The following is a 14,898-nucleotide window of genomic DNA, read 5'->3' as shown; positions in this document are numbered from 1 at the left end:
TGTTGACTTTCTCTGGTTTGGTCAAGCGCACCAGGCGATTAATCGGCTATCCAGACCGGGGTTCACGGTAATAAGAAGGCATTAAGGAGACTGTGGTCCACAACACTATCTAATCTCCAAACTTCTCTGAGTTTCTCTTGCTAATTATGAACTATGAATTATGGTGACTATGAGCAAAATAACCATCCTGCAAAACCCCAAAATTGCAACCAAAAAGTTGCCCAATCGGTTTCAAGCGCGTGTCACGCTATCTGACCGGGAAGTCCTGACTGGCGGGTCAATCGATCGTCACAGCCAGGACAGTTACTGGGTCGTCGTTTGATGGGTCGGGCACACCAATCACATCGCTCAAATTTTAACACGTTCGCCTGTTCGGACGTGATAATTCTGATGCGTCCAATATGCGTTGGTGGTGCAGTGGTTACACGCTCGCCTCGCATGTCATATGTCCGGGGTTCAAATCCCGGCACGGCCATTGGATATGCACTGCTGATGAGCTCTAATAAGAGTGAAACTCGAGTCCAGTGCCTCCGGAATAATTACGCTAGAACAGGAGCACGACCGTTCAAACGAGTGGTGTGACTGTGAACATGATTGTGAACTGTGACGCCAGTAACCTTGCTCCACGTTACACGCAACCTGAAATGGTTACTGGGTTACTGGTTACTAGATCCACCGGGAAAACTGGTCACCTAGCTCCAGCGCGAACAGTTTGCCTGTTTAAGCGTTCAGATACGTCTAGCTTGTGCTGGTGTGGAAGTGGTAACACGCTCAACTGGCATGTCGGACGTCAGGGCTTCATACCCCGACACGCCCGAGGCTATGCAGTGCCGATGAACTTCAACAAGAGCGAGACTCGCTCTCAGTACTTTGGGATGGGGAGACGAGATAGACCAAGTGGTTAGAGCGCGAATTTACTGATCGGAAGGTCCGTGGTTCGAACCCGACCTCTGCCTCTCAATTCCCTTGTCTAGGCTCGGGCGACCTGATAGTATCGCAGCCCTCGTGCCTCATTCGTGTGGCATGGCAGCTAGGCACCGAAAGGATGCTACAGCTGGACGATGATGCATGATGTATGGACACGTCTTGGGGCAGGACAGGTACTCAAATGGAAGCTATGTTAATTTTACAATTAACTGCAATTGGTCAGTGCATCGAAATTCGCTTCGTCTGAAGCTGCTCACCGCGGTTAAATTGATCTAGTTTGGGCTGATTCTAGGCCGAAAAAACAGAACGTCGTGTCGAGTTAACGGAAACAAATGTCGCGTGCAGTGTAGTTTTTTCGATCAAGCTGAAAGACTCTAACCGTGACCTTGTATAACCTCGAAGTTGATGGATTTCAATCCGTCAAACCTCTATATTAATACGAAATTTTCTGGAAACTTCCATACATTTAAGCATGGTTGCCCCAAAGTTAGAAAGGCGTACGACAGACGAACGGAATTGGGCCGTAGGTTGCCGTGTAAATCCAGTGATCCCATCCAGGCTGGGAGTTTCTACTCTTCAGGTGAGCCGGTATTACTCAAGAGACCAGACTAGACTTCACTGATCCCTTAGCGTAGTACACAGAACATGTGTACTACATTGTGCACTACTGAAAACTCTTCGACTTTATGAGTAGTGTATTACGTCTATACATGTATCGCGATATCTCAAGTATCGTAGCGACTGAAACATGAGGCGGCCTGGTGCAGCACATTCAGTTGCCTAGAAACATCCCGAACGAGGGATTCAGCTGGTTTCTAGGTGAGTCCCTCGAAAAACCAAATTAGTTTGCAAATGAGTGTATATTCGCTAATTTCGTGCAATTTGGTTTCAAGTAGAACATAAGGTTGACGGAAACTCGGGGACTGCGCCTACCTGATGAGCCCCAATAAGGGCGAAACCGATCGTGGGCTGTCGACCTTATGAGTAGTGCATTACAAAATATATATGTATCGCGACATCTCGAGTATCGTATCAATCGAAACATGAGGCGGCCTGGTGCAGCACATTCAGTTGCTTGGAAACATCATAAACGAGAGATTAAGCTGGGTTCCAGGTGAGTCTCTTACAAAGCCAAATTCGCTTCACTAACACAGTTTACTGTTTTGTGACGTCTCGCTATGCTAGCTCTCCAGTGATTTCTTGTAAAACCTCATGGAAGGAACACCAACTATGTACTAGATTAGAACTCTCAGTTGCCTGCTTGTCAAGGCCACTAATTGAAGACTTCTTATTTCGTGTCTGTTTTTGTCCATAAAGTACCATTCACAGTGTCCAGACGCTAAGTATATCGTGAAAATGCTGAAAGTACACTTAATTAACGCTACGGCACTTGTGCCCACGGGGGCAAATACAAAAAGTCACGTATGTATGTATTATCTTCACATAGCATACTACTCACAAGTATGATGAGAACTCTCCGACAGCCCTTCTTGCAGGCTTAGTGCCAAGCTCTGCTTTGGATCGAATGAGGGTTGACTTATACTTTCTAGTCGCTCGGAAAACTTCAGAGCATCGCATAACAAAAAAAACCCCGGTTGATTCATTGTTTGTGTCTGAATTGCAAGTCTATGCATGTGGCATCCACTGTGTTCTGTCAAACAGGCGTTGTCGGATCTTTTAAGTCACTAGTCTAGGCCTCCAGTGGATCGATCACCCCGACTTTCCAAGTGCATGCGTGTTCTTGGCGAATTACACTCTGTTGCAACTTACTTTGGTGTTGTTGGGGCACTCAAGCGTAAAGTATAGTGTGGATGCGGAACTTGGGGCTAAGCCTAGTTGATGGAACGCAAGAAGGGTCCCCGGAGAGTTCTCATCATACTTGTGAGTAGTATACTATGTGAGGTAATGCATACAAGCCTAGTTGATGGAACGCAAGAAGGGTCCCCGGAGAGTTCTCATCATACTTGTGAGTAGTATACTATGTGAAGATAATGCATACGTGGCTTTTTGTATCTGCCCCCGTGAGCTCAAGTGCGGTAGCATTAATGAAGTGTACTTTCAACATTTCCAGCATATACTAACCGTCTGGACACTGTGAATTCTACTAAGTGGACCAAACCGCGATTCTCCCAATTTATATGAAACCTCCGTTTAAGGAGACAATTTTGGCGCCTCCATCGTCTGCATTCGCGACATAATCCGACAACTGAGACGGCAAGAATACAACCTGACGGGGTAACATTACTCAGGTGGAAGTGGTGTGGTAGTTCCACCTGGCAACTAGCCAATCTTCCGCTTACTGCATGAAACGAACTGGACCGGTTACCATCCATCCCGACACAATATTCAGTTAGCAGTGTGCCGCTGAGTGCGACTCACATTGATTTGCGTATATAATGAAATTGGTTCTCGTAGGTGTTAGTCACGTTTGTCAATTTTAGTCACTTGTGGTGTCGAAAAAACATATCGCGAAGGTTCAGGGGTCATGTGTACCAAGCTACGCTAAGGGTTGTGCTATCCTGTGGTTGCAAGCGGCAGATGAGCTGAGGCGTCCTCAGGTTCTAGGTAGCCCATATCCCGGAAGTGTTGCCACTGTCGGATAGTGTGGACCAACTCTTAACGACGGAATGAGTGTTCGGTTGAATGGAAAACACCTTAGTTGGGGAAAACATCTGTCATCATCAACTTCGGTGGATCAGTCACGTGTTACACATGGCCTCCACGTCTTCTTTGGATTAGTGCAAGTTGAGATCCGGATAATGGTTGATTTTGTCGAAAGATTGGAAAGGGATAACGAGGAGTCTGCAGAGTCCACCTTCCAGGACGATGTCCCTTTCTGCGCTCGGCTGAAGACTCCGCAAGAAATGGTGGTCAGCTGATGTCAGTGGTGTTTAGGCGTTCCATTTCTCTCCAGATTTTCTGGACGAACAGGTACGGGAGAGACATAGAAATTGGGATACTCGTGGATGTTGGTTCTGAGTGATTTTACACTCATTTTAGGCCCAACTTTGGTTTCAGCAACGTCTGCTTCCGGTGGACGTTTCTAGTGAGGAAAATCTACCGTCTGGGCTCATAGTCCCACGACCCTCGTTTTGCAGGTCAGTCCTTTGAAAGGCAGACGGGAAATTGCTTCTTTCTTGATACACACGTGCACATACATGCAACGTCGTACCGCTAAACCGTCACTCAACTACACAGGGGTTATATCAGGTTGGAATGGCGAGAAAACACTTGGTCGGCCAAATTGGCCATTAACCTGTTTCTAACTCTTTCCTAATGAAGCGGTCGACGTTTCGTTTTTTTTGAGATTGCTGCGTACAATGACACATTGGAATGCTAGACAATGTGCCTACGAATTTTTCGCTTTTTTTGGCAAGGAACTGGTCATCGAATGGTGACCGTATTAGGTGTGATGAAATGAGATACTCGGATAGCGTCTCGTAATACGGGAAGGACCATAAGCTCCCACTCGGAACAAGAGTGTCTAAATTGACCACAAATGTTTGTCAAAAAGCAGTAGAAGGCTGTCTTCAAAACGGGACGTTTATTGTCCCGATACGAAGTCAGGTACCGAGACAAAACCGATCGTATTTACAGCAACACTGCCAAGTGAACAAGTAGACGGTGAGGAACTGTGGACAAATGTGAATGCAGAATAGCTTGGACGATTCATCCACCCAGCGCTTGTCACTTTCAGCGTGCACTGATGTGCACATTTGCAGCCAAACAATCATGGCTGGAGGTTTTTGTGATGGAAATTGACCTCTCAGCAGACATTACTCTCATACTGGAACGAGGTCGCCACCTCTTTGTACAATACTGGGAATTTAACCTGTGGCACGACCCATCACTAGGCGCGCTCAAACACTGGATATCAGACCGAACAGTGGCACTGCTTCAATCTTGGAGAAATATCCCAGCCGGTTCCAAACATAATTTGACGTGACGCATTATCAGACTTCAAGTGAAAGTGAGCGTCCGAACCGACCATTAAGTCTGGTGAACACGGAAAGCCAAGGAAACGGAAGAGGCACAGAAAGCCGGTAATGCTCGAAGATTATCCCGGTTGATCCCCGCGACAAGACCCCGGAAACCATTGTTGAGCGAAACCATCAAGTATCGAGATGGAGTGAACATCTTGAATAAAGAGGAACGTCTGAACCGGTGGGCCGAATACTTCGAATAAGAGCTGTCATGGTCACCAACTGCCACCCATCTGGAGACCACGGATGACGTAGAACCCTGGACGGTCGATGTGGAACCACCCACGGCCTCGGAGGTTTACGACTGCATGTGTTCTCCCAAGAGCCACCAAGTTTCTGTTCCGGGTGACTTCCCACCCGCATTGTTCAGAGATGGGGGGTGGGGCGAAATCCCCAGTCAGCGCTTGTCTGATCTGTTTAACTGCATTTGCGAAAAGTAGAACGTATCAGATGGGAGTCCGTGATAGTGCCCATTTTAAAAAAAGGGGCTCGCGGCGAATGTGGTAACCACCGGGGGATCAGCTTAACCCCGGCTGAGAGTGGTGGCATCACTTGTGCTTGTCCGATCTGTTTGCTTGCATTTGGTAAAATGAGTCTGTCCCAGACAACTGGGGAGAATCGGTGATAGTGCCCATTTTCAAAAAAAGGGGCGCGTAGTGAGCGTGGTAACCACAGGGGGATCAGCTTGACCCCGGTTGTAATGAGATTGTTGGCGTCAATTGTGCTTCGTCGCCTTACGGTGGCTCGTGAGACACTGACTCGAGAGCAGTAAGCGGGATTCCGGCCTGGTAGGGGCTGCGTTGACCAAATCTTCACACTTCGTCAGGTGCTAGAACAACGCCATACGTACAAATGTTCCACAATTTTAATATTCCTGGATTTACAACCGGTCTGTTCTTCTTGACACCCTTGCCCATGAAAGAATGCCCTGGAATTTTGTGAACATGATACGTTCTTTGTATTCTCAGATTTGCGGACGTGTGGGAGTACACGGAGAGCTATCCAAAAGCCTTCGTACTCAAAGCGGTGTCTGTCAGGGGTGTCTTTTCTCTCTCACCCCATTCCTATTCAATGTCGTGATGGTTGATTTAATGAAACGAACGCTGGAATGTCTTCAAAACCCTGCTGTCCAACAGCAGCGGACGATCCGGAATATGCAGATAACATGGTTAGGCAGTGTATTGCGCATGCCGAACCATCGTTTGCCAAAGAGAATGCTGTTTTCCATGCCCAATTCAGAGTGGTGGATGCAAGAAGGTGGACAATCTTTGGTCTAGCAGAGGGGCTATCGGTGCGACTCGCCTTTCAAAATGGGAGCCGCGGGATCTTCAGTGTGCGTGGTTGGGAACGTTAATCGATGTCAGTGGCGTTCTTGTTGTCAGTCTCTATCCAATTTACCTGAATGAATGTCAGGATGGGTAGGCGCGTCGGAATGATTGTATTAAGTCCCATACCCGTCCATCTTTATTCTTTTTTTCACAATAAGGCTTTCAAATAAATCATGGTTGTACGGCAGCGAAGCATCGGTGTTGAACACTGATGTCATACTGTCCACAAGGATGAGGAAGAGGATGAGAGACCACTTTTGAGTGATCCCTTCAAATGGTCTGTCCAGAGATAGCTTCACCGCTTTGATGTCGCATTGCATGTTTCTAAAATTTGTTCTTTTCATCACCTGTCCTGGTAGCCTAGCAATCAAGGATGAATCTATGTGGCGAGATAGCTCAGTAACTGTCAGTAACGGTCAGTAACTGACCGGAAGGTGCTTGGTTCGAACCCGACCTCTGCCACTCGACTTCCCCTGTCTAGGCTTGGGCGACCTGGCAGTATCCCAGCCCTCGTGCTTCCTTCGGGTAGCATGGCAGCTAGGCACCGAAAGGGTGTTACAGCTGAACGATACGATACGAATCTATATGTTGAAACCGTTCAGTCCATCTCCTTGCACTCAAGCACGCACGCACGCACGAAAGAGCTGACCGGATAATTCCTTCCCCGCCATCCTTGAAAATCTTCCATGAGATTCCAGAGACCGAGGTTTCCAACTTTTTTTCCCGTCAAGAGATTTGCCGGATCTTGTCCCATTTTAACTGACTACGAATCGCCCATCAACCGCCCACACCAAAGAGAACCCAGACAACATGGCACTAAACTCGTTTTGGACACGTTCAAAAACTCACAGCCCCCTTGTGATTTATGCACATGTGTCTTGTATGCGGATTATTAGTACACGGCGCGTGCATGAATTGTTCGCGTCCAGGCAGGATCATGCTGTCAGTGTTGTGGTGATACATCTGTGTTCCACTTATCGATCGCAATTACCTTTTCGTTCCCACGCTTTCAAGGACGCTATAATTAGTGTCCTTAAGTCGACACAGTTGGCAAAGTTGGAAATGTACTTTTTCTCTTTACCTGAGGGGTAAGGTATCATCTTTGCCATGTTATATCGATTAGTCATACTTGTGTGAAGACGTCCTGGCGCGTTCTACATTAACATGTTGGCCTGACGGAAATCCTAATCGACAACTCACTATGAAGTTGAGATTTTCAAAAGAGTAGAGAACAGGTTAGTTATCGTTTCATCTAAGTAACACATTTGATGGAACAAAAAGAAGTCGATGCGTTGAATATCAAGGCACGTGAATCCTGACGGAGCGTTTCTGCTGCGCGTTTAGCCGAAAAGCAACATAGATTAAATATGCGTCTGTGGTCTGTGGTTGCAGCTGAGTGTTCAACTCTGCAGGCGTGGCTCTTTATCGATTATTTGTTCCACTTTCGATACTGAAACGTTCCAAGTAGTCACGTGGCACTGTGCAGCAGAAACCTTGCCACTCTTGGACGCCATAGTTTATTTCCCATTCGTTATACTGCTGATATTCTAACCCGCATCACGTGATACCAATGTACCATAAAATGCCACACTTTGGGTTGCAGGTTACTCGTTAATAAATGCTCTCTGAGATCTCGGTGTTTTAATGCGCACTACGATCGATCCACTTCTAGGGAGACCACTTGTCGAAGCGACCTTTATTAGTCGGATTCCTGAAATTCACTTCAATAACAAGCTTTCCTCACAGCTGGAATTACCCTGAGGTAATTTCGAGTTTCCTTGCAGTCCGTAGAATCTGTTTCGCCATAGGGGAACAACTGCAGACTTGTTCAGTAAGTAGGTAGTTGGTTTTAAACTTTGAGGAACATAGATATGGCTTCCATGATCATTTTGAACTCTTCTAAAGACGTTTGGTATCCATTTGAATCTGATACTGAGTGATCCTCAATGTCGGTCGACTTACAAAAATACAGTGAATTGGACCTCTACCAGGTTTACTTCCCGTTCTGTACTCTCTCTGTTTCGTTATTGGAGAAGGGCTTTAATATGTGCAAGTACGTTTCTTCGGTGCAATCAGCTTGTCTTGCACAATGGCAGACTTGGTCGAACACATCTACGTGGTACTTTGCCTCGTTTGTTGTGCAACAATTCTTAACTACTTAAATTCTTAGATAAGTAGCCACACAAACGAGCTGTTTTTTAAGGGAGGCCCATTGAGAGCCATGTCAGACCTCAAACACCTAGAAAGTTGGGTGGCGCATTAGAGGTCAGCCGTATCAAACAACTCAAGCATCAGCAACACTCCCAACGCATAGAAACAGATCGCCACTGATATTCGTTCGGATGTAGCCACTGTATTCAAGACTGCTTGTTGTTGACCTCTGACATGTCGTCCAGCTGCAACACCCTTCCGCTGCCATGCTACCCGAAGTAAGCACGGGGGCTGGGATACTGCCAGGTTGCCCAAACCTAGACAGGGGAAGTCGAGAGACGGAGGTCAGATTCGAACCACGGACCTTCCACTCAGTAGATTCGCGCTCTAAACACTTGAGCCACATCGCTCCCTAAGCCGCCACATTGAACTTCACACCTCTGAGTTCCGCTATGACAGAAAGGCTCCGTCAAACATCGTTCTGTTCCTGTCTCATTTGGTAGATACTTCAAAGACAATGTAACCGCAGGTCCTGTTAGTTGCTCGGATAAGGCATTCCCAGACAGTGATCCGAATATCCTCCCGCTACCTCCTGTTAAGTGTTAAGCCCCACAATTCCTAAATCTACTTTTTCTTGTTTTTCGGTAAAGCTGATCTGTGGTCCAGTTCCCGGACATCACGTGATCCTATTACTAGGGCGAGTTAGTTCAGTGGTAAGAGCGCGACTTTACTGACTGGAAGGTCCGTGGTTCGAACCCGACCTCTGCCTCTCGACTTCCTCTGTCTAGGCTTGGGCAACCTGGAAGTATCCCAACCTCAGGGTGGCGTGGCAGATAGGTACTGAAAGGATGCTACAGCTGAACGATTATTATTCCTGGTAGCTTTACAGTTGACTGGAATACTGTACCGCATACGAATCATTCTGTTTTTACTCACCCACCCTTCCCGCCAGCTTGAACAATTACGCACAAAGTGATCAAATCCTGTACTGCAAGAAGCACTATCAAGAAAACGTTTTGGCCAAGAATACCCAAACCCCAATATAGTGACTTGTCATACTTTAGATTATAAATGTGACTGCTCAGACGCCTTTAACCCCGTTACACCAGAATGTTTTTGCCTACAAACCCAACTCTCTATTGTATTTTTCTCATTTTGTTCCTTCTTACCATAGAGTGAGCGTTGTTCCGTCAAGACTCTTTCTGCATGCCGTCCCCTTTCACACAGTGTGCTTTTCAACCCCAACTGCTAGCATAAACGTAATGTTCATCCATGATCAGTGTTCAATTTGCTTGGGCTTCGGGACTCCGGCTTTGTGGTCGTATATGGCAGTGTCAACAGTGATGGTGCCGTCTCCGACGACGGTGATTTTAAAGCCCTAAAGTGAAACGAGTGAATGAGAGAGGGGACCTGGTGTCGGCCTATCACCAGCATTCGTAGGTGCCTACACGTCCAAGTGCTCAATCAGACAATCTGGAATGCCACTGAGACCGACTGGCCGTCAGTCTTCGCGGTACTTCCAGCCGAGGGCAGCAGGGGTCACGGGGACCCCATCCTGGAAGGTGCATCGTACCAACCCAACCTCAAACCCGTTGAAATCCTTTTCACACCTTCGTGCCAAGTCGCACGTCATCGGGGTCACGGGGGGAGGCACCGTAGACCACGGTTCGACATGACCAAGCCACTGCAACTGATGAGCTTGGGTGATTTCCGTGAACGAAGTACCTGCTACCCAACCAAATACCTGTTTCCCAATTATACCGTTGAAAATCGATTGACTCCTGCTCATAGGTTGACCGCTGAGCTTGCTATCGTTTAATACTTACTACGCCGAAGTAGCTTCGATTGTTCCCTTTTTAAGCTCGATCAATTAAACAGTACCTTCACTCCTGTTTCTAACACTTTATATACAGGGTGTCTCATAATAAACGCAAAATTTGATTGGGTGAGTAAACGTAGCCAATCGGAGGAAAAATAAGGAAATCTTTTGGTATAGTAGCCACATAAAGGAGAGTTTGCGTGCGAATGTTGGCATTTTTTCTGTTTACGATGGATGTACTCGCATTGAAATTGTGAGACAGTTATTCACTTGGTGAGAGCGCCACCACCGCACTTCCTGATTACAAAACCAAACATAGTCTCATCAAAGATCGTTTCACCGTATCAACCATTACACGCTTGATTGCGAAATTTGAGTCCACTGGATCTGTATTGGATTTTCCTGGCAAAAGGAGAAAGTCTCTGAGTGATGAAAGAGCGATCATTGTACGGAATGCCGTCGAGCAACTTCAGTCCCAGATCACCATGGGATCTTTGTCAATAACTCAGGTGTCTCAGGTGACCGGCATTCCCCGCACCAGCGTGCATCGTATTATGAGACGCCACCTTGGTGGAGTTAAGAGCAAGAATTGAAGAGGGGTGTGCACGAGTGACGCTTGAAGAAGTCAAACATGATGTGTCTCACACCTCGTACCGCCTCCAACTTATTGTAGAAAAAAGGGGCGGTTTCTTTCAACATCTTTTGTAATGCCAGTTTGTTTGCAGTAAGCCTCCATGGTGCGCGTATGTCCACATAAAAAATGATAAATGTTTGAATTGGCGTTTAAGTTTTAACATGGTATTATTTTTTGCGTCTATTATGAGACACCGTGTAGTACTCGCGCTTTTCCGACGACAACGATTTCGGATGACACGTAGTGCCAGAACCTCCAAGTTGACAAAACAAAGTTGGAGCTGGGTTTCTGTAAGGTTGAGGTTCCCAATACGGACCTTTGACTGATGTGTAGGTTCGATAATCCCGAATAGCAAAAGGAAGAATTGGGTTCGAAATTCCACGGTACTATTCATACAAGGGCAAGCTAATGTATAAAACAAACCTCGGTTGTCCACTTTCGTGGCGTCAACAAGTGCACAAGTATCTCACTGACCGGCACAGTGTCAACGTCCCCAAACCAAACAACGGCGAGCGGAATGGTGGCTCAGTAGTGTGGGTTGCGGTCTTCCCTTCCAACGACAGTCTGGTGGTTTTCATTGGTGGTGCAATCACCAGGAGCTCATGAGAAAGCAGGTTAAGACAGGCTCAGCAAATGGGACGCGAGCACGCATGGGTAAGTGGGTCAGCTGCGCACTTTCACACAGAGTAAAATGGGTGGAGATTAAAAGTACACAGGTGGAATAAGCATGAGGTTAAATTATAATCAATAACCAGAAGTGTATGACAGTAAGTACTCGTCTACACCAAGTGATCCGCTTGGATTTTGGGCGTACAAACAATGGGAACGAAACGGGTTCATGCAGCGTGGCGTCCACTAGGGAGCGATGAATGACTTGGTGGCGCCAATTACCTGACCTTGAAGTGATTAGAATAAACAAAAACTGGTTCACCCGAAATCAATAAACACGAACGAGGACGAAAAAAGAATTAACAATGTGCCCAAGAAAGGGACAAACGTGCTGAAAATAAGAGAAAGCTGATTGAGTGAGCAGGATCAAGAACTAAGGGAAACGAATACTCGCTATCGTGACCAAAATTGAGACCCAATTGATTGTGGGGGAGAACATTCAAGAGAAAAATGAAATTGTGCTCAAATCGGAATCCGGAGAACTTCAGCTTGTTACAGCTGAATGTGGTGTTTGTCACCACGAATATATCAAGCACTGACAAAGAGGTGGACGCTGGAGACCACCGAAGGCTTTCTGGTTTAATCAAGAAAGACTTTTAGATTACGGGAGCCCTCGCTGTCTAAAACTTCGTCGGGAGACTCGAGCAACGTCAGCCCTACTAGAAAGGTATCCAAGGCTCTAGTGGTTCGGATTTCCACCCAAAAATGCCAAACTGTTCTTGCAACAGGAAGATGGTTCTTCGAAAGCTATGGGATCGATGGGGTTTCCTTGTATGCGTGTGTTTGTGTGAACGAAAGCGTCAGGACTAGGTTTTTTTGGAGTACGAACGTTCCTCTCTCAACACGGAGAAACAGTCTATTTGGCCTCTCCTTTCGAAAAGGAGATGTTGCATGGCCTGTCCGGATCAATGAGGAATGCTCGTGGAGCCCACTAGTGCACGTGGACTCCTTCAGGAGGGTTACTCTGTTCATCAATGTGAGGAAATTCCGTGATCTAGCAACGGATAAGTGGCTACAATATCTGGGGTTTTAAAACGTTGAGGAGGCAATGTATTTTTAACATGTGTTGGAAACAATGTTTATCGATGACCGAAACGACCAGCTGTCACATGATGTGCTGCTTCAAAAAACAGGGTTGTTGTTCACGTTCCAGTGAACAGTGATATTCCGAAATTCGTTGACAATCTTTCAACTGGGACATTCGGTAGCCAAGCCTATAATGATGTCTGGTCGAACACCAAAGGAGCAGTAAATTGATCACGAGGTGCGATTCAGGATCGATACATTCTGTGATCCGTAACAGGGAAAGTAGTGGATTCATACCGTATCGGTGATAAAAACCTGCTTCATTGTTGGCGCACATTGTGTTTCAGCAGTGACTAAGCAATCTTAAACGGATGCACTAAAAATGTAGTCTGACCTCGAATATCCACCCTTTAAAGGGGGAGTTGTTCGTTGGTTTGTAATGCACTACTCATGAGGTTGCTGAAAATTCGTCGACAGCCCATGACCAGTTTCGCCCTTCTTGAGGCTCATCAGGTAGGCTCAGTTCCCGAATTGCCTGGAAACATCACAAACGAGAGATTCAGCTGAGTTCTACGTGAGTCTCTCGAAAAACCAAATTAGTTTGCAAATGAGTGCATATTCGCTAATTTCGTGTAATTTGGTTTCAAGTAGAACATAAAGCTGACGGAAACTCAAGGACCGCGCCTACCAAATGAGCCCAAGAAGGGCGAAACCGGCCGTGGACTGTCGACGAGTTTTCAGCAACCTTATGAGTAGTAAATTACAAATATACATGTGTCGCGATATCTCGAATATCCTAGCGACTGAAACATGAGGCGGCCTGGTGCAGCACATCCAGTTTCCTGGAAACATCACAAACGAGAGATTCAGCTGGGTTCCAGGTGAGTCTCTCGAAAAACCAAATTCGTTTGCAAATGAGTGTATTTCGCTAGCTGTTCGTTGGTTCTTTTATTGATAGAAGCAAAACGATATTTTATTCTGACTACTTGATAGGTGGCAGTAGTGTTTGACGGAGTCGTTAGTGGGCCAATCGCCTACCCTATGACAGAACAGGCCGTGCACGGTGAATGTGTCTTCTCCGGAAAAATTTCAGTTCCTACAAGACAAATTTGTGTAGTTTTTAGTTCACAACGCCATTCTCAAACACCAAATCCGTTGTTTTCCCGAGGACGTGAGCTCGGCCGCATGACATTCGTGTTTATCGTAGTGTACTGAGCTGTCTAGTGAGGTTTATCCTCGTCAAAGACGATGAACAATTCAGTGGGATTCACACATCATGTACTCAACTAGACGGCCGATATGTACGCTTCTCACTGGGTTTGAGGTCATTAAAGTAAACCGAGGGGACAACTTTCAATTGTTGAGTAAAGATATTCATATTTCCGCCTCCGTCAGAGATGAGTAATGCTCCTTAGTAATTTTAAGAACTGGACGATATCGGTTCGAATCGGTTGCTGCTGCAGGACTTGCTGTCTTTTATGATATCGAAGAAAAACAAGCAGATCTGTTTTCAAAACCGACTGGTGGTGGTTCCGAGTAATGTAGAGTCTACACGTTTTAGTAGCTGTGTAAATCTCACAGTTAGTATTCAAGAGAGAGCCCTCAAGCGGGACGTTGACACGAACTAAGCAGTTAGGGTCCGGTCAATATCGTGAAGACAAGTGTGCACTTCAAGTTACTGTGGGCCTTGTAGCTTGATTTTTCAGTCTCATAGTACACAAACGGTCCCGACTGCCCATTCTGAAAACGCCAACCCTCAGATGCGGTTGCCTGTGGCTGGTCCCGTGAAGATTTTCACCTCTATCAAATCTCTTCTGGAGTGAATCCGTTCAGATGGTCGTTTAAGGAAGGAATCGCACTAGAAATTATGGATATAGGTAGAAGTAGCCTCTCTTGAAGTTTAGTCCTTTACAAAAGACGGTCATGCAATTGACAGCTATTGCAAAGACTGAATGAAGGTTGCTGGTTGGCCGCTTTTGGGAGCACTTTTACCACTGAAATATGCCTGGAGAAACCAAATGAGAGTTATCTGTTACGGGTGAATTCTACTAACGGTTGACATTCCCAGCTGTATATACTGCATCTTTCAAGAAGCGGAGCACTTGTGACCACTTGATGTGGACCCCATAACCGAAGGGCGAGTGGCGCTAAGTTCAGGTTAACCGCACTGCTGATCAGGTCAGGTGTTCAAACCACCATGTAGGAGTTATCGGGTTCGAGACTTCCTCTAGTTTCATGACACGTTAGGGTAAAACGGCTGTGCCGTGCTCCTCGGGTGTTCAGGATAGATTGGATTTCGTCCTTGCAGGACGAAATATCCGTCACGATGAGCTCTGCTTCTGGTGGAGACGTACATACGAG

The 14,898-nt window shown here is 46.4% G+C and overlaps 1 protein-coding gene across 1 annotated transcript in view; it reads left to right on the top strand.

The window, feature by feature from the left end:
• The window catches only part of T265_14070 (hypothetical protein), a gene marked incomplete at both ends in the record, with an annotated part of 14,541 nt that extends 4,393 nt beyond the window's left edge, over positions 1 to 10,148 (top strand). The window contains one exon of the mRNA XM_009171868.1: positions 9,342 to 10,148. Coding sequence (XP_009170132.1) covers positions 9,786 to 10,148 — 363 coding nt within the window. The remainder of the gene's footprint in view (positions 1 to 9,341) is intronic.
• Positions 10,149 to 14,898: the final 4,750 nt, after the last annotated feature.

This window comes from Opisthorchis viverrini, assembly GCF_000715545.1.
Source record: "Opisthorchis viverrini unplaced genomic scaffold opera_v5_136, whole genome shotgun sequence".
NCBI lineage: Eukaryota > Metazoa > Platyhelminthes > Trematoda > Opisthorchiida > Opisthorchiidae > Opisthorchis > Opisthorchis viverrini.
The sequence above is the reverse complement of the archived record's forward strand: the minus strand, read 5'-3'. Positions and strand labels throughout refer to the sequence as shown.